The sequence below is a fragment of the Ceratotherium simum genome, chromosome 11, assembly GCF_057802395.1.
Source record: "Ceratotherium simum simum isolate JZ-2026a chromosome 11, ASM5780239v1, whole genome shotgun sequence".
Classification (NCBI taxonomy): Eukaryota; Metazoa; Chordata; class Mammalia; order Perissodactyla; family Rhinocerotidae; genus Ceratotherium; species Ceratotherium simum.
The window spans coordinates 67,065,319-67,079,383 of NC_141910.1; the positions used below are offsets into that span (position 1 = coordinate 67,065,319).

Below are 14,065 nucleotides of genomic sequence, written 5' to 3' on the forward strand. Positions count from 1 at the left end.
TTTTAGTTTCTTTGTGAACCGTGTTTTCTGGGGGTGCTCCCCAATGCTTTAGTAGCAGGCAAAGTCAGATATTATGCCGCTGGTGTCGATTGTGCTGGGTCCACAAAATGCCCACAACGGGGGCACTCCCGGCTCATGGCCCTGCGCCTCCAGGGAGGCTGCGTACCTGTGAGCTGCTCCCGGCGGCCGTGAAGCTGGCGGCTTGTGAAGGCGGCGTTTTTCCTCTCCAGAAGGGAGTCTCTGCCTCCTCCACCTCAGTTAGGATTGTCCGTTGTTGCAGGAGTTCCTCTTATCCAGTTTTCAGTTCTGTCTCAGGGGTAATTTTTCCACGAGTAGTTGTAAATTGGCTGTGTCCACGGGAGGAGGTGAGTTCAGAATCTGCCTACGCCGCCATCTTGACTCCTAACCTCGAATTTTAATTAAACCAAAAACCTTTTGGTGGTTGCAGAAAAATAAATCATACCACATGTTTTTAAGGTGGGTAAAGGTGGTTAAGGAAGGAGGGTGCAGAGTGTGAGAGTATGAGGAACAGGACAGAATATGGTATTTACAAAATAATTTTACAAGTGTGTAAGCAAATAATAAATTCAGCTATTTAAATATCTTAAATTGTCTCTTTATGAGGCAAAATAAAATGTGATTTCTATAATTTTGTTTACTGTTTTTAAATTCTGTACATATACTTGAGTTAATTATACTCCTTGGTTCACAGCTTATTGTCATTAGTAGTCTACACGAAGGCCCCATCTTGTTCTTGTTTTATTGTTTTCATCTTTTCAGTTTCTGTCTTATTCTCTCTTTCTCTACTACACAGCCACTGTAATGTGTTTACTATAAGCTCTTGCAGACTATTAGTTTAGTCTACATATGTATAAGTAGTATAATAGTATGGATGTCATTTTGTTTACTTTTTTCACTCAACATTGTTTTATATCTATTCCTGATATATGTAAATTAGCTCATTGCTGCTTAGTATTCCATAGTAGCTGTCTACTAATTTTACTTATTATTCCCCCTTGTGTTGGATTCCTAGGTCACATCCAGCTCTCTGCTACCTATGTTGAACATCTTCATACATGTGCCATGTCTATTCTGACTAGGGTTTCCTCTAAATATAAATCTAGAAAAGAGACTACTGTATCAGAGGATATGTAAATAAAGTATTACCTCATCTCCAGAATGGCTGTAGATGTTATAGCCTCTTGCTGATGGTGCATGAGAGATCTTGGCTCCCTGTATCCTCACTCACCCTTCCTGTTATTCACTCTCTAAATCTTACCAATTCCACTGGTGTAAAGTAATATTTTTTGTTTTATTTTGGTTTGTTTTTTGATGAGGAAGATTGGCCCTGAGTTAACATTCCATTGGCAGTCTTCCTCCTTTTTTTTGCTTGAGGAAGATTAGCCCTGAGCTAACATCTGTGCCAATCTTCCTCTACTTTTTGTATGTGGGTCGCCTCCACAGCATGGCTGATGAGTGGAGTAGGTCCACAAACCTGGGCTGCTGAAGTGGAGCACACAAAATTTTAACTTTTAAAAATTTTGATATGTTGGTTGCTAATGTTAGTAGTAGTATTGCAAGTTTCGGCTTCATCACTTTGCCTCTGTTTGATTGTTGTTAGTCTCAAAGCCATTAGAAATGTTCATAGTTTCATTCTCATTCATCTATACATCTGTAGAAGGGATCACAAACTAGAGCACAGGGTCAAATCTGGCCTGTGGCTTGGTTTTTTACAGCTCCTGTGCTAAAAATTGTTTTTCCATTTTTAAAAGATTGTTTGAAAAAAAGAAAATACGCGTTAGACACCCTGTGTGGCCCACACAGCCTAAAATGTTTACCCTCTGGCCCTTTACAGAAAAAATTTGCCAACTCTTTATCTATAATATAGACAGAGATGCCTGAAATGATCTTTGTAGCTCTTCTGGCTTCGTATAAAACATTATGTCATGGATAAAAGCAAAAATAAAACGCAGCTATAAAATTATAACCAACAAGGACTAAAATAATTTGTTACTATCACAGTTAAGAGTAATGTTATATCATTGGGTTCTATCATTGATAAATTGTGGATTACATAATTTTTTGGATGCTATTACTCTTTTTCTCTCTGAAAAAAATATTATTGAGTGAAGGTTACAGTGTAGTGTATTTACATCTAGATGTATCTAAATGACAGCCAAGAAGTACTCCTATTTAAAATTACTTGAATTATGGGGCCGGCTTCGTGGCTTAACGGTTAAGCGTGCGCGCTCCAATGCTGGCAGCCTGGGTTCGGATCCCGGGCGCGCACTGACGCGCCGGTTCTCTGGCCATGCTGAGGCCGTGTCCCACATACAGCAACTAGAAGGATGTGCAGCCATGACATACAACTATCTACTGGGGCTTTGGGGGGAAAAATAAATAAATAAAATCTTTAAAAAAAATAAATAAATAAAATCTTTAAAATTACTTGAATTAATTTAATAAGTTGAGTTCCCTCTTTGCCTGTCATTATGCATTTCATAGCAACCGTTACCACCTTTTAAGGCACATTTTATGTTAGTATTTTAAATTACCTGAAAATAGTATAAGATTTTATCTATTAATATTCTAGTGTATACCATTTGATTAAATTGAGGCTATAATTTTTAAAAACCTAATTGGTAAATTCTTAATGTTTTTAACTTTTCTACAAGTGACATCAATTTTTAAAATATAGGCATTTCTATTTATGTTTCTGAAAAATCTTATTTTCTGCAAAATTATACATTTAAGAACAGTTTTATGGGAGCAATAAAAACAGACCATTGAAAAGCTATGCAGCTTTGTAACCAGAGCCCTAATAAAATAGTAATTGGTCCCAGGGAGATAACGGGAATAACAGGCAGCTTTATGTGCCTCTGGGCACTACACAGTGCAAGGGGAAATGGGGTTCTAAACTAGATGTTTTTTAGATAGAACACAAGAAGCAGCAGGACCTTCCACTAGCCAACAGTCTTACAAGGCAAAGGATATCCCTCTTTGAGAAAGGAGCCCCTGGTGCAAGTGCTCATTTTTAATTATTGAAATGGACTGAAAAGACGCCTTCCTATGTAGCAGTCAAGCTGAGGCTTTTAATGTTTCTGATAATTAAGAATTCCATTTATAATTTTTCTTTTCCATTTTCACAGGAAGCATTTTTTTTTTTTTTTGGTGAGGAGGATCAGCCCTGAGCTAACGTCCGATGCCAATCCTCGTTTTTTTTTTTTTTTCCGCTGAGGATGATTGGCCCTGGGCTAACATCCATGTCCATCTTCCTCTACTTTATATGGGATGCCGCCACAGCATGGCTTGACAAGCGGTGCATCGGTGCATCGGTGCATGCCCGGGATCTGAGCCTGCGAACCCCGGGCCGCCAAAGCAGAGCATGCACACTTAACCGCTGCGCCATTGGGCCGGCCCCTCACAGGAAGCATTTTGAATAGTTCTTAGACCAACTCCAAGATTCGTGATTGACCAATTTTGTGTTTTCAGTAAATCTCTTGATTTATGATATTTTGTCAGTTATCTTTAGCAAATACACGTGTAATCTGACCTATTTAAAATACTTTTTTTTTGTGAGGAAGACTGGCTCTGAGCTAATATCCATTGCCAATCCTCCTCTTTTTGCTGAGGAAGGTTAGCCCTGAGCTAACATCTGTTCCCGTCTTCCTCTATTTTGTATGTGGGATGCCACCACACCATGGCTTGATGAGCGGTGTCTAGGTCCGTGCCTGGGATCTGAACCTGTGAACCCTGGGCCGCCAAAGTGGAGCATTGAACGTAACCACTAGGCCACTGGGCCGGCCCCTAAAATAAACTACTTTTGAGGAAGCTTTTGAAAATGCATACCTGTTTATGTTGCTCTCCAGCTTAAAACCCTTCAGTAGATTTCTGTCACCTACTGAATAAAGTTCAAACTATTTAGCTTGTCATTTGCACAGGCCCCCTAATGATCACCCTCACAGTGGTACCTCCACCTCCGCAGTGACAGTGAAGACCTACCAGGTCCTGTCCTTTTGACCCCCACCCCACCCCTGGCCAGGGCTTTGAAGGCCAGTCCCAAATGGTTCTACCCTCCCTTGCTGCATCCTCACTTGCTCAGGCTTCTAGCCTCGCTCTTCTCCCCCTCCTCCACATTCTTCTCTGTGATTAGTCGCAGTGAGGCCAGGGCCCAGGGGAGGCAGGTGGAGACGGGGTGAAGAGAGGAGAAGAGCTTTCCAAGGACCACTCTCTTCATGGGATCCCAAACTGTACAACCAGCTCCTCTTTTGCGTCCACACGGATCTGAGAAAGTGCACTGTAGGCATAAGCAGCTATCCTGGAGACCTGTGACAGAGGGACTGGAAGGAGAGGAACAGAGAAGAGACAGTGAGAAGGGAGATATGCAAAGCGGAGGGAGGGGGATTGGATAGCAACAAGAGAGAGGAGGGGATGATGGGGGACAGGAAGCCAAAGAGAAAGGCAGGGATGGGAAAGACAGAAGGAAAAGAACAAAGAGAAAGAGAATAAAGGTTGAGGGGAGGAGATTAGGGAGGGGAGAAAAAGTAAGAGACTGCTGCAAGTCGGAGAAGGGAACGGGCTCGCTGGCCAGCACTTGGTGGGGCTGGCTGGTGAGAGACGGCAGTGGCGGCAGCTTCTTCCAATGGGTCAGGCTGCTGCTCAGCACAGCCAGGCAGGTGCTGTACTGCGTTGCCCGGTCCATGTACCATGCTGCTCCATGCCCTGGGAGTCTGCAGCAGACACGTCGATGATGTTGCTGGCTGTCTTAGCAAGGATGGAGGAGAGCAGGGCCTGCTCATCTGTGCGAGCAGAAGGTAGGCTGTGGTAGTTGGGCTCAGCTCCATTGAGGGCTTTGGTTGGGGGGCTGCTAGGGTCCAGCAGCAGCTTCCTCTCCTCTCGGTCCTGGTCCGAGTCCTCGTTCTCGCTGCTGCAGCAGCACCCCATGGCTGGGGTCAGGCCAGGCGCTCAGGCCGCGCCGAGGAGGGACGGCGTCCATCAAGAGCCCTTCCGGTCACATGACCCGTGGCTGCATCCCTCTTCTTCATCTTTTCTCCTAAGTAGTAATCCATACAAAGTATTACCCTCATAATTTAATCAGTTATTCCCCAAAATTTTATTTTATTAGTTTATATTCAAACTAAAATGACTTCTGGGGCCGGCCCCGTGGCTTAGCGGTTGAGTGCTCGCACTCCGATGCTGGCGGCCCGGGTTCAGATCCCGGGTGCGCACTGACGCACCGCTTCTCCGGTCATGCTGAGGCCGTGTCCCACATACAGCAACTAGAAGGATGTGCAACTATGACATACAACTATCTACTGGGGCTTTGGGGGAAAATAAATAAATAAATAAATAAAATTAAAAAAAGAAAAAGTCTACAAAAAAAAATAAAATGACTTCTGTTCTCTATTTACTATATACCTGGGAAAATAAAATTGAATTATTTCTGCTAATTTGAAGAATGAAAAGATTGCTTTGGAAATTAATTTCCCATGTTTAACATATATTTTATTGCCCTTAAATAAAAACATTTACATAAATCATGTTTACAAAATACATTAAACTTTATTTTCCCAAAGTGGTCGTAATACTTAGTATTTTGGTAGTTTGTATAGCTTCCTTATGAGGAATGTGGATGATATACTCTTTACTGGGCAGGTAAAGGAAATGAAAGGCATTTAAATTAGTCTATAAAATCTTTGCAAGTTAGGGCAGAGCTGGAGGTGAAAAAGTATTATTTACCACCCTACTACTATATTGATTTAATTTTGTAGCATACACAAACATACATACACACATATATATACTACAAAATACGTGTGTACATATATCTACAATGGTTCTTGTCCTTGTCGCAAAGACATCAGATAGGGATTCTCTTATTATCCACCGAAACTCAACACAGATGAGGGTGTTTTTATCATTTTGCCAAATATCCTGGTGCCACAGCTCCATATTTATAAATAAGCATCTTGGAGGTGTAACTTTCAAACTATTAAGATCTTTTAATTTAAACATTTGATCTATTTCCCCCAATTTTTCTTGATATAATGAAAACCATTTCTTTATCCAACTTCTAAACTGGGCCCTTTGCAATCTTAATTACTACACTTTCTTTTTGAAATATCAAAGCTTCCTTTCTCTAATGATTTTTTTCTTTTCTCCATGTCAGCACTCCCCAAGACTACATTTTGTACTTCTCTAGTAACTACTTCATAGTATAAGAAAAAGAAACGAAAGATGTTGATTTGCATGGAGTTCCCATAGAGTTTACCACCTTTTTCTTCTTTCATTGATGAAGCTGCCTGTATTTTAGAGTTGGAAAGTTATCCCTGATGTCTCATAATCCAGACATTTTGTGCATTTCGTAATGCATTTATCCCCTGTCCTCCCAAAGCCATGTCAGCAATGAAGTTCTGTTGGTAGCAATTTATAGCCACTGTATACATAATAAATGAATTAGTTGTGTTTGTGTGTTTTTATACCCATTTTACACACATCTATTTTTCTTTATCTCTGCTATTTACCCAGACAGGCATGGTACATTGTGATACAGCAGTTGGAACACCTGATTATATATCACCTGAGGTTCTGAAATCACAAGGGGGTGATGGTTACTATGGGCGAGAATGTGATTGGTGGTCTGTGGGTGTTTTCCTTTTTGAGATGCTAGTGGGTAAGTAAATATTTTAATTTGTTCTTTTTTCAAAACCCGTCTTATAATGCTTTCATTCTAAGTCAGGAATTTGAGAATATAAGGAAATTAATTGCCTATGTCCTAGGGAAGAAGTGGAATTTCTGAAAACTTTGAATTAGTAGTGTCTGATATGACAGATGGTTAATTGGAAAATTAAAACCACGCGTCATACTGGCACAGTGATTGAGTAGAATATAAAAGGAAGTGAAAGTATACTGCTAGGAAATATTTCTCCAATAGACCTTTTTGTATTAAGAAAATATTAGAACATGAAGCAAGTTTACAGCTTGCAGTGGGCCTCCATTCTAGGGTTTTCTTGATCAATAGTGTTTGTTGTAAATATTTTAAATATAAGACTGTTAATATTCGTTCCAATAATAATGGAGAGCTAGAAGTACTCTTTAGTGTATGTAATTATGTTATGTAATTGATTTTTGTAAACAAGTAAATATTACTTGTATGTATATTTGGTTTGTAATTCCAGTAAAATAAATTATAAATATAGTTATTGACTATTGGACTATCAAGATAAATATATTTTATAATAATATTTCAGTCTCCGAAAACTCAGAGGCAAATTTTATAATTTCTTTTGCTTTGACCAAATCAAAATTTGAAAGGCTCAAGTATTTCAAAACTTTTTGTTACATCATAGGTTTCATTCTTAAGATTTCCCATTCCTAAGTGCTAGGATAACAAAAATATTTTCTGGCTAAGGAAGCCAATGACTGAATCACCTGGCTTGGGGATGAGGGAAGATTAGCTAAATCTACTTTCTGAGGCAAGTGTAATAAGGCGAATAACTTATATGAAATGACCTTAGAGTTGAAAAAGTATTTTTAGCAATTGGAGAATTTCTGTCCTAGAAAATGACCCTAAAAGAAATTGTTAGTGGAAAATCTGTAAAATAATTGATATGGTTATTGCTAAAAAAAAATCAGAAGAATTTGGTAAATCCCAAACTTAAATGATAATTAGTCATGGAAGTATTTTGTGGTATAAATTGCCTTATCTTGATGATCATTCTTTGTATATAGCATTGATCTTGCTATGCTTGGTCTCATGTTCTAGTAAGAGGTACTTTGTTTTGGGTGTATTTGTAGTGGATCTCCTTGTACGCACCATACGTTCCTGGGTAGCTGTCCATTCTTCTCACCTCTGGCCCAATCTGATGATGTATTAGGTGTGTCTTGTGATCTTTTGAAAGTACAATATATTCTGTCATTTGCCTAGACTCTCGTAGGGATTTAGAAAGTGATGTACTTCGGAGGAAGTCACATGGCTCATTTGAAGAGATTACTTAAATTCCTGCTGCTGTTTTCAATTCTGAGAGCTAAATTTAATGACTTTGAATGGCACTTATTTGCAGTATTCTGAGCCTACTCTGGTGCTTGCTCAGGTTGGTTGGCACTGGACTTCATTTAAAGGATTCTATTGCAGTTAAAAATGGCACTAGAAAAATCTTGAATTCAAAGCTCCCCTCCACTCCCCTTTGAAAACAAAGAAAAGCTAACTATCTGAATACCCTTTTTGAAGTTTTGGATTGGCTGATTTGGGAAAGTCTGGTTTGTACTAAGGTGACTTGTAGTTGAGGCATACTGGCAGGGCCCTTAACCCTTGTGGCTTTGGATGAGTACTGGCCAAAATGGTGCCTTCAACTTTTTCTGTCGTTACACTTGCTTCAGTGCCTCTTTATCACAGTCATTAGTCAGCAAGAACACTGCATTGGGAGACCATTTCTGCCATCGTCAACTCTAGCTGTGTGTCATCTTAGGCAAATCGCATGTCATCTTTTTGAGCCTGGCTTCCTCATATATGAAATAATCGGGCTAGTCTAACTCTTAGAGCTGTGCTGTCAGTTAATCCTGAGGAAAATGGTTTATATCTGCGCTGTCCAGTATGGTAGTCACTGGCCACATTGAGCACTTGAAATGTGGCTGGTGTGACTAGGCAACTGAATTTTTCATTTATTTAATTTTAATTAATTTAATTTTAATTGCCACATGTGGCTAGTGGCTACTGTATTGTATAACACACCTCTAGGTAGTAATCTCAAAAGGCTGATCCAGCTCAAGCATTAGAGGACTCTGACTGATCTGACTCCACTTAGTAATCTTTTCCTTTAATTATCCAGTAAATTATTTCCTTTCCTATTATTAAAAACAACAACAACAATAGCAAATTCAAGAGTTAGCATTGATTTTATTTTGCTGTTAAGGGTTGATGGTTCATTGGTATGGTTAAAATTTAAATATATTCTTGGTGTGTGGCTGTTTGTTATGACTGAGACTCCTGGCCAATAGACCATTCGTTCTTCTGTGCATGTGACAAATTTAAACTTAACGTATTTAAATATTAGATGAAAAGTGTTTAATTTGCATTGTCTATTACATTTGGTGTTTTCTTTCCTGGAATTTTAGGGGATACTCCATTTTATGCAGATTCACTTGTAGGAACATACAGCAAAATTATGGATCATAAAAACTCGCTATGTTTCCCTGAAGATGCAGAAATTTCTAAACATGCGAAGAATCTCATCTGTGCCTTCTTAACAGATAGGTAATATACATTGAATTTCTTTGTAGAGAGCCCTTTAACTCTTAGATTTGTAGAAATGAAAGTATACCTAACTCTTATTTACATATGAAATCAATCTCTTTATCCAAATTGCATTTAATTCTGGGTTAGCCTTTTCCTATTGCTAAGCCTGGTGTTGGGTTACCCTTGTCATTTCTTGTGTGCTGCCCAGTTGTAATCTAACTCTAACCTTAACCCTCGTGTCTAAAAAGAAAAAAATAGAAGTTGGTGTAAAATAATGCATTTGAGAGAAATAAAACTTTTGTATTATTCACATTTTATCCTCTAAGGTGATTAATTGTACAACTTTTGAGAAAAGAGCATTTTGTGCAGATGAATACTCAGGTTATAATCTTAAAAACTATTTGTGTTTGACTTGGGAGTGCCTCCTTCCCAACCCTTTTTTATTTGCATTTGAATATGAACAAGTCTGTCCTGGAAATTCTGTATTTCTTAAAACAAAATAGGTGAACAATGTTGTGAAAACCTGCCTCAAAAAGAGATGCTAGAAAACTGTTGGGAGTTTCTTTTTTGCCCTCTCTATTCAGTTCTTTTCTGATTTCCCATTTTATATTTGTGATAGGAGTCCTCCTATGAAAGGACCAACACATACAAGAGGGTGCTTACACTCCAGTCCAAACTTTACTCACTAGCTTTGTGATCTTACGGAAATTCGTTTACTTTTTTGGGAAATTATTTTACTCATCCATAAAATGATAGGATCAGATTAGATGATAGCTAAGGGCATTTCTAGCTCTAAAATACCATGATTCCTCAGCAAACCTTATTGTTTGTTAACCATTTGGTGTTATAAGCAGTACTGCAGTGACTATCCTCATACATTCATCTTTGCATAATTTTTGTAGGATAAAATCTTAAAGGTGGAATTCTGGGATACACATTTTAAAATTGAGTGATGTCGCAAAATTGACCCCCCCCAGATGTCATGTCGGGGTATATTTTCGTACAATAATTGTTTCCTCATTCTCGTCAAACTGAATATTAAGAATTCTTTTTCTTTTTCCATCTGAAGCAAGAAAAGTTATTTTTATTTTTCCTCATTAGAGAACTTAATCATTTTTATATGTTTATCAATCATTTGTTCAATAAAACTTTTAAGATTTGTAAATTATATGATTAGTGAACAATCCATGCTGATAAACTCAAATCCTGCATAATGTTTGATTTAGGACTAGATGGGGTTGATGGGAATGACCATAACTTGTGCTAAAAGGGAAAATATAAAACAGGATATAACATATGTTAATGAAAGGAGTACCATTTGTGAAAGATTTGCCTTAGCAATTTATTAGGGGGGAGGTTGCAGTCTAAGGAATAATTTTAGTTGAAGAAAAGATATTTTGAAAGACTTGAATGCCATCATTGTGGCTAATAGCACTTCCTTCTAGTTTACAGGTTTTCCTGTTTATATTAAACATAGCTCCAGGGGCATATAAAAAAAGATGCTTTTAATTTCCGTGTAATCTTCATTGAAGACTCACAGTGTCAAAGAATGAAATTATTACTAACATTTTTCTTGTATTCAGAATGATAATTTTAATATAAATGTAGAGAGATAATTTATCAGAGTAGATATGGATAGCTTCAAACACAGCGTGTGAATTCTTTTTAAGGGGAGAGACTTTAAAGTAACATTTTTATTAGAGAAGTTTTGAATAACTCTTCTGTGCCAAAAGTTAGACCTCCATCTATTTTACATCTTGAAGGTCGTGCGGTTTTGGTGCATGCAGGTGAACTTTTTTATTTGAAAGTGTCATGTGTACTTTCATTTGACATAGACTATGGATGGAAATATATTTCGTTTTCTGTGGCATTTATTGTACCTTAGTCTTTTAAATCTGTCTGGAGACATCATACACTGTAAAAGGAGATTGCTTATTTTTGAGAAACATTTAAGCTGAAGCTTTAATAAATATATCTTAAACTCATATGTGATCCTTATTTTGATCTTTGTCAAGATAAGAGTTAATATTTTTGTTTTTTCATAATCTTTTTATAATACAATCTTCAACTGCATTGTTTAGGGAGGTACGACTTGGGAGAAATGGGGTGGAAGAAATCAAACAACATCCTTTCTTTAAGAATGATCAATGGAATTGGGATAACATAAGAGAGAGTAAGTTAATAAGTTTAAATATTTCCATTCCATCACATTTTAAATCTCATAAATTGATTCCTTTTTTGAATTAACAGGCATGTTTTATTCACTTAATGCTAATTGATTTTTTTTTTTTTTTTGTGAGGAAGATCAGCCCTAAGCTAACATCCATGCCAATCCTCCTCCTTTTGCTGAGGAAGACTGGCCCTGGGCTAACATCTGTGCCCATCTTCCTCTACTTTATATGGGACGCCGCCACAGCCTGGCCTGACAAGCAGTGCATCGGTGTGCACCCGGGATCTGAACCTGGGCTGCCAGCAGCGGAGCGCGCGCATTTAACCACTACGCCACGGGGCCGGCCCCTGCTAATTGATTTTTAAATTGAGAGGTTTCATTTCAAATTTGTACTATGGTAATATTTATAACTAATATTACCTCAATATCTTAGCAAACTAATATGTGTTTATTAGCAGTATTTCCCAATACTTTTATAATAAACATAACATATTTCTTAACTTGTCAAGTTAAGTTTTATGGATGTCAATAATTTTCAGAAGGGGGGACATATAATCCTTTAATTTGAATGTGTTTGAATTAATAAATCAATAATTAATTATGTAGACCATGCTCTGGTGAATACTAGGGTAAGCATAGTAATTCGTTTTAACTTTATGTATATTTGACGTTAATTCATTTTAAGAGTAAGAAGTATTTCTGCTTAAAAGAATGTAGAAGACTGAAACTAAAGAATGTATGTGCAAATTATTGCTACTTGTAATTTTAATACCTAGAATAATATCATATTGCTTTCTTTGTTTGATTTATCTATATTTAAAACTGATCTAATAAAATATTTTTAAAATTTTAATTCTTTGAAATGAAATATAAAACGTGTTACTTAAATTTTCTATAGTAAATCATGACGATATTGTTATTAATTATATATTACTAATATATAATATGTTAATATTAAAATAATATATTATTAATAATATGTAGTTAATATATAACCAAGGAGGGGTGGTTTATATATATTGATTATGAATGAAATAATTCATTTCTTTCCTTTTGATAGCGGCAGCTCCTGTAGTACCTGAGCTCAGCAGTGACATAGACAGCAGCAATTTTGATGACATTGAAGATGATAAAGGAGATGTAGAAACCTTCCCAATTCCTAAAGCGTTTGTGGGAAATCAGCTGCCTTTTATAGGATTTACGTACTACAGAGAAAATTTGTATGTGATTTGTTTGTTATATTTTTATTGTTTTCAGAGTCTAGCTATAAAGAGTTGTCTTACTTGGAGATTCTGGATTATAGAAGATAAAGTATTAATTTGTTTTAAACTTTGAGTGTTTTCAAAAAGACTATAAAAGAGTTATTTTTAATTGGATAGCATTATTTTATTTCTGAGTATTATATGATATTCATTTACACATAAAGGCAAGGCAATGTTCTGTATTCTTTTGGGGATATAAAGTAAGACCCATACCTGCTTTTGAAGGAGCTTGTCAACTAGTGAGGGATATAAGAGAATTATATAGTCATATTGAAGGGTAGAATATGGTGTTTTCCTTAAGAAAGTTGCCCCCAAAATCTGAGATGGTTCAGAAGAAAAATAAAAGTCACATCTCTTTGGGGTGAAGGTAAGGAGAAGTCAGTTAAGACCTCAGGGAAGAGGTGGCATTTTAGCCAAGTCTAAAGATAAGAAAGGTTTTGAGTGGCCATGATGTGGGGCCTTTAGGTGAGAGTTGAGGGGAGGTGAATAGTGGAAGCAAAAGTTTGGAATGTAAGCATACATTGGAAACAGAGTAGTATAGTCGAGTAGGGCTCAAACATAGGGTATGTATTAACTGTATTATGACCATGTGGAGGACTTGATGAGACTGTGGTTTTCTCACCTGTAATCCCTCCATCTAGCACAGAGCCTGGCACAAGGTAATTCAATAAATATTGGTTGACTGATGAGAGTATTGGTTATAAGATTAGAAAATAGATTGGAGTTGGAGTTTAGAGGAAGAATAATGCACAGAATAACAACAGATGATTGTTGTGTTTTGTGCTAGGGACTTTTGACTTTGATAGGCAGTAAGGAGCCACTGTAAACTGTTAAATAGTTGAGTGAAGTGTTAAAGACATTTGAGAAACATATATTTGAGAAACTTTTGGTACTTCCATATATGTAATGATTGGGGTGACCAACCATGACGGTTTGCCCAGGACTGAGCAGTTTCCTAAGATGTGGCATGGGACTTTTCATGCTAAAACTGGGGAAATCCTAGACAAACCAGGATGGGTTGGTCACCTTGCTAACGATAGTATTCTAAAAACTATTGTGATGTTGACTAAAATGAGGATATCAGTGCCAGGAGAAACCCAAGCATGTTTACAGGCAGTGAGGAAGGACCCAGTTAAGAAAGAAATTGACAGTTAAATAGAAGTGATAATTTATGTATTAAGACTTGGCAATCAAGAGATATTATCTTTGAGGAGGAGAGATGTTTCTTTCTAGAAGATTTCTAGAAAAGATGAATAAAATAATTACAGGCACTCAAAATGAGATGAAGGGGAAAGTATAGTTTCATTTCGTGACTCCAATCTCAACAATGTTAAAGACTAGAGCATTCAATAAGAGTGAGAGGCAAGAAAAGTTTAGCATTTTAAATTATTGAAAATG

General features: G+C 37.3%; 2 protein-coding genes across 2 annotated transcripts in view; one reads left to right on the forward strand and one right to left on the reverse strand.

Moving 5' to 3' along the window:
• Positions 1–14,065, forward strand: part of ROCK2 (Rho associated coiled-coil containing protein kinase 2) — a 153,366-nt gene that overhangs the window by 103,894 nt on the left and 35,407 nt on the right. Inside the window, exons 6-9 of the mRNA XM_087437150.1 lie at positions 6,529–6,673; positions 9,115–9,253; positions 11,317–11,408; positions 12,466–12,625. Of these exons, the coding sequence (XP_087293276.1) occupies positions 6,529–6,673; positions 9,115–9,253; positions 11,317–11,408; positions 12,466–12,625 (536 nt within the window). The remainder of the gene's footprint in view (positions 1–6,528; positions 6,674–9,114; positions 9,254–11,316; positions 11,409–12,465; positions 12,626–14,065) is intronic.
• LOC101388094 (ragulator complex protein LAMTOR1-like) lies at positions 4,207–4,966 on the reverse strand. The gene is given in 3 exon segments (XM_014792170.2): positions 4,207–4,330; positions 4,557–4,707; positions 4,710–4,966. Coding segments are annotated over 3 exon segments (483 nt in total). The 5' UTR covers positions 4,945–4,966; the 3' UTR covers positions 4,207–4,233.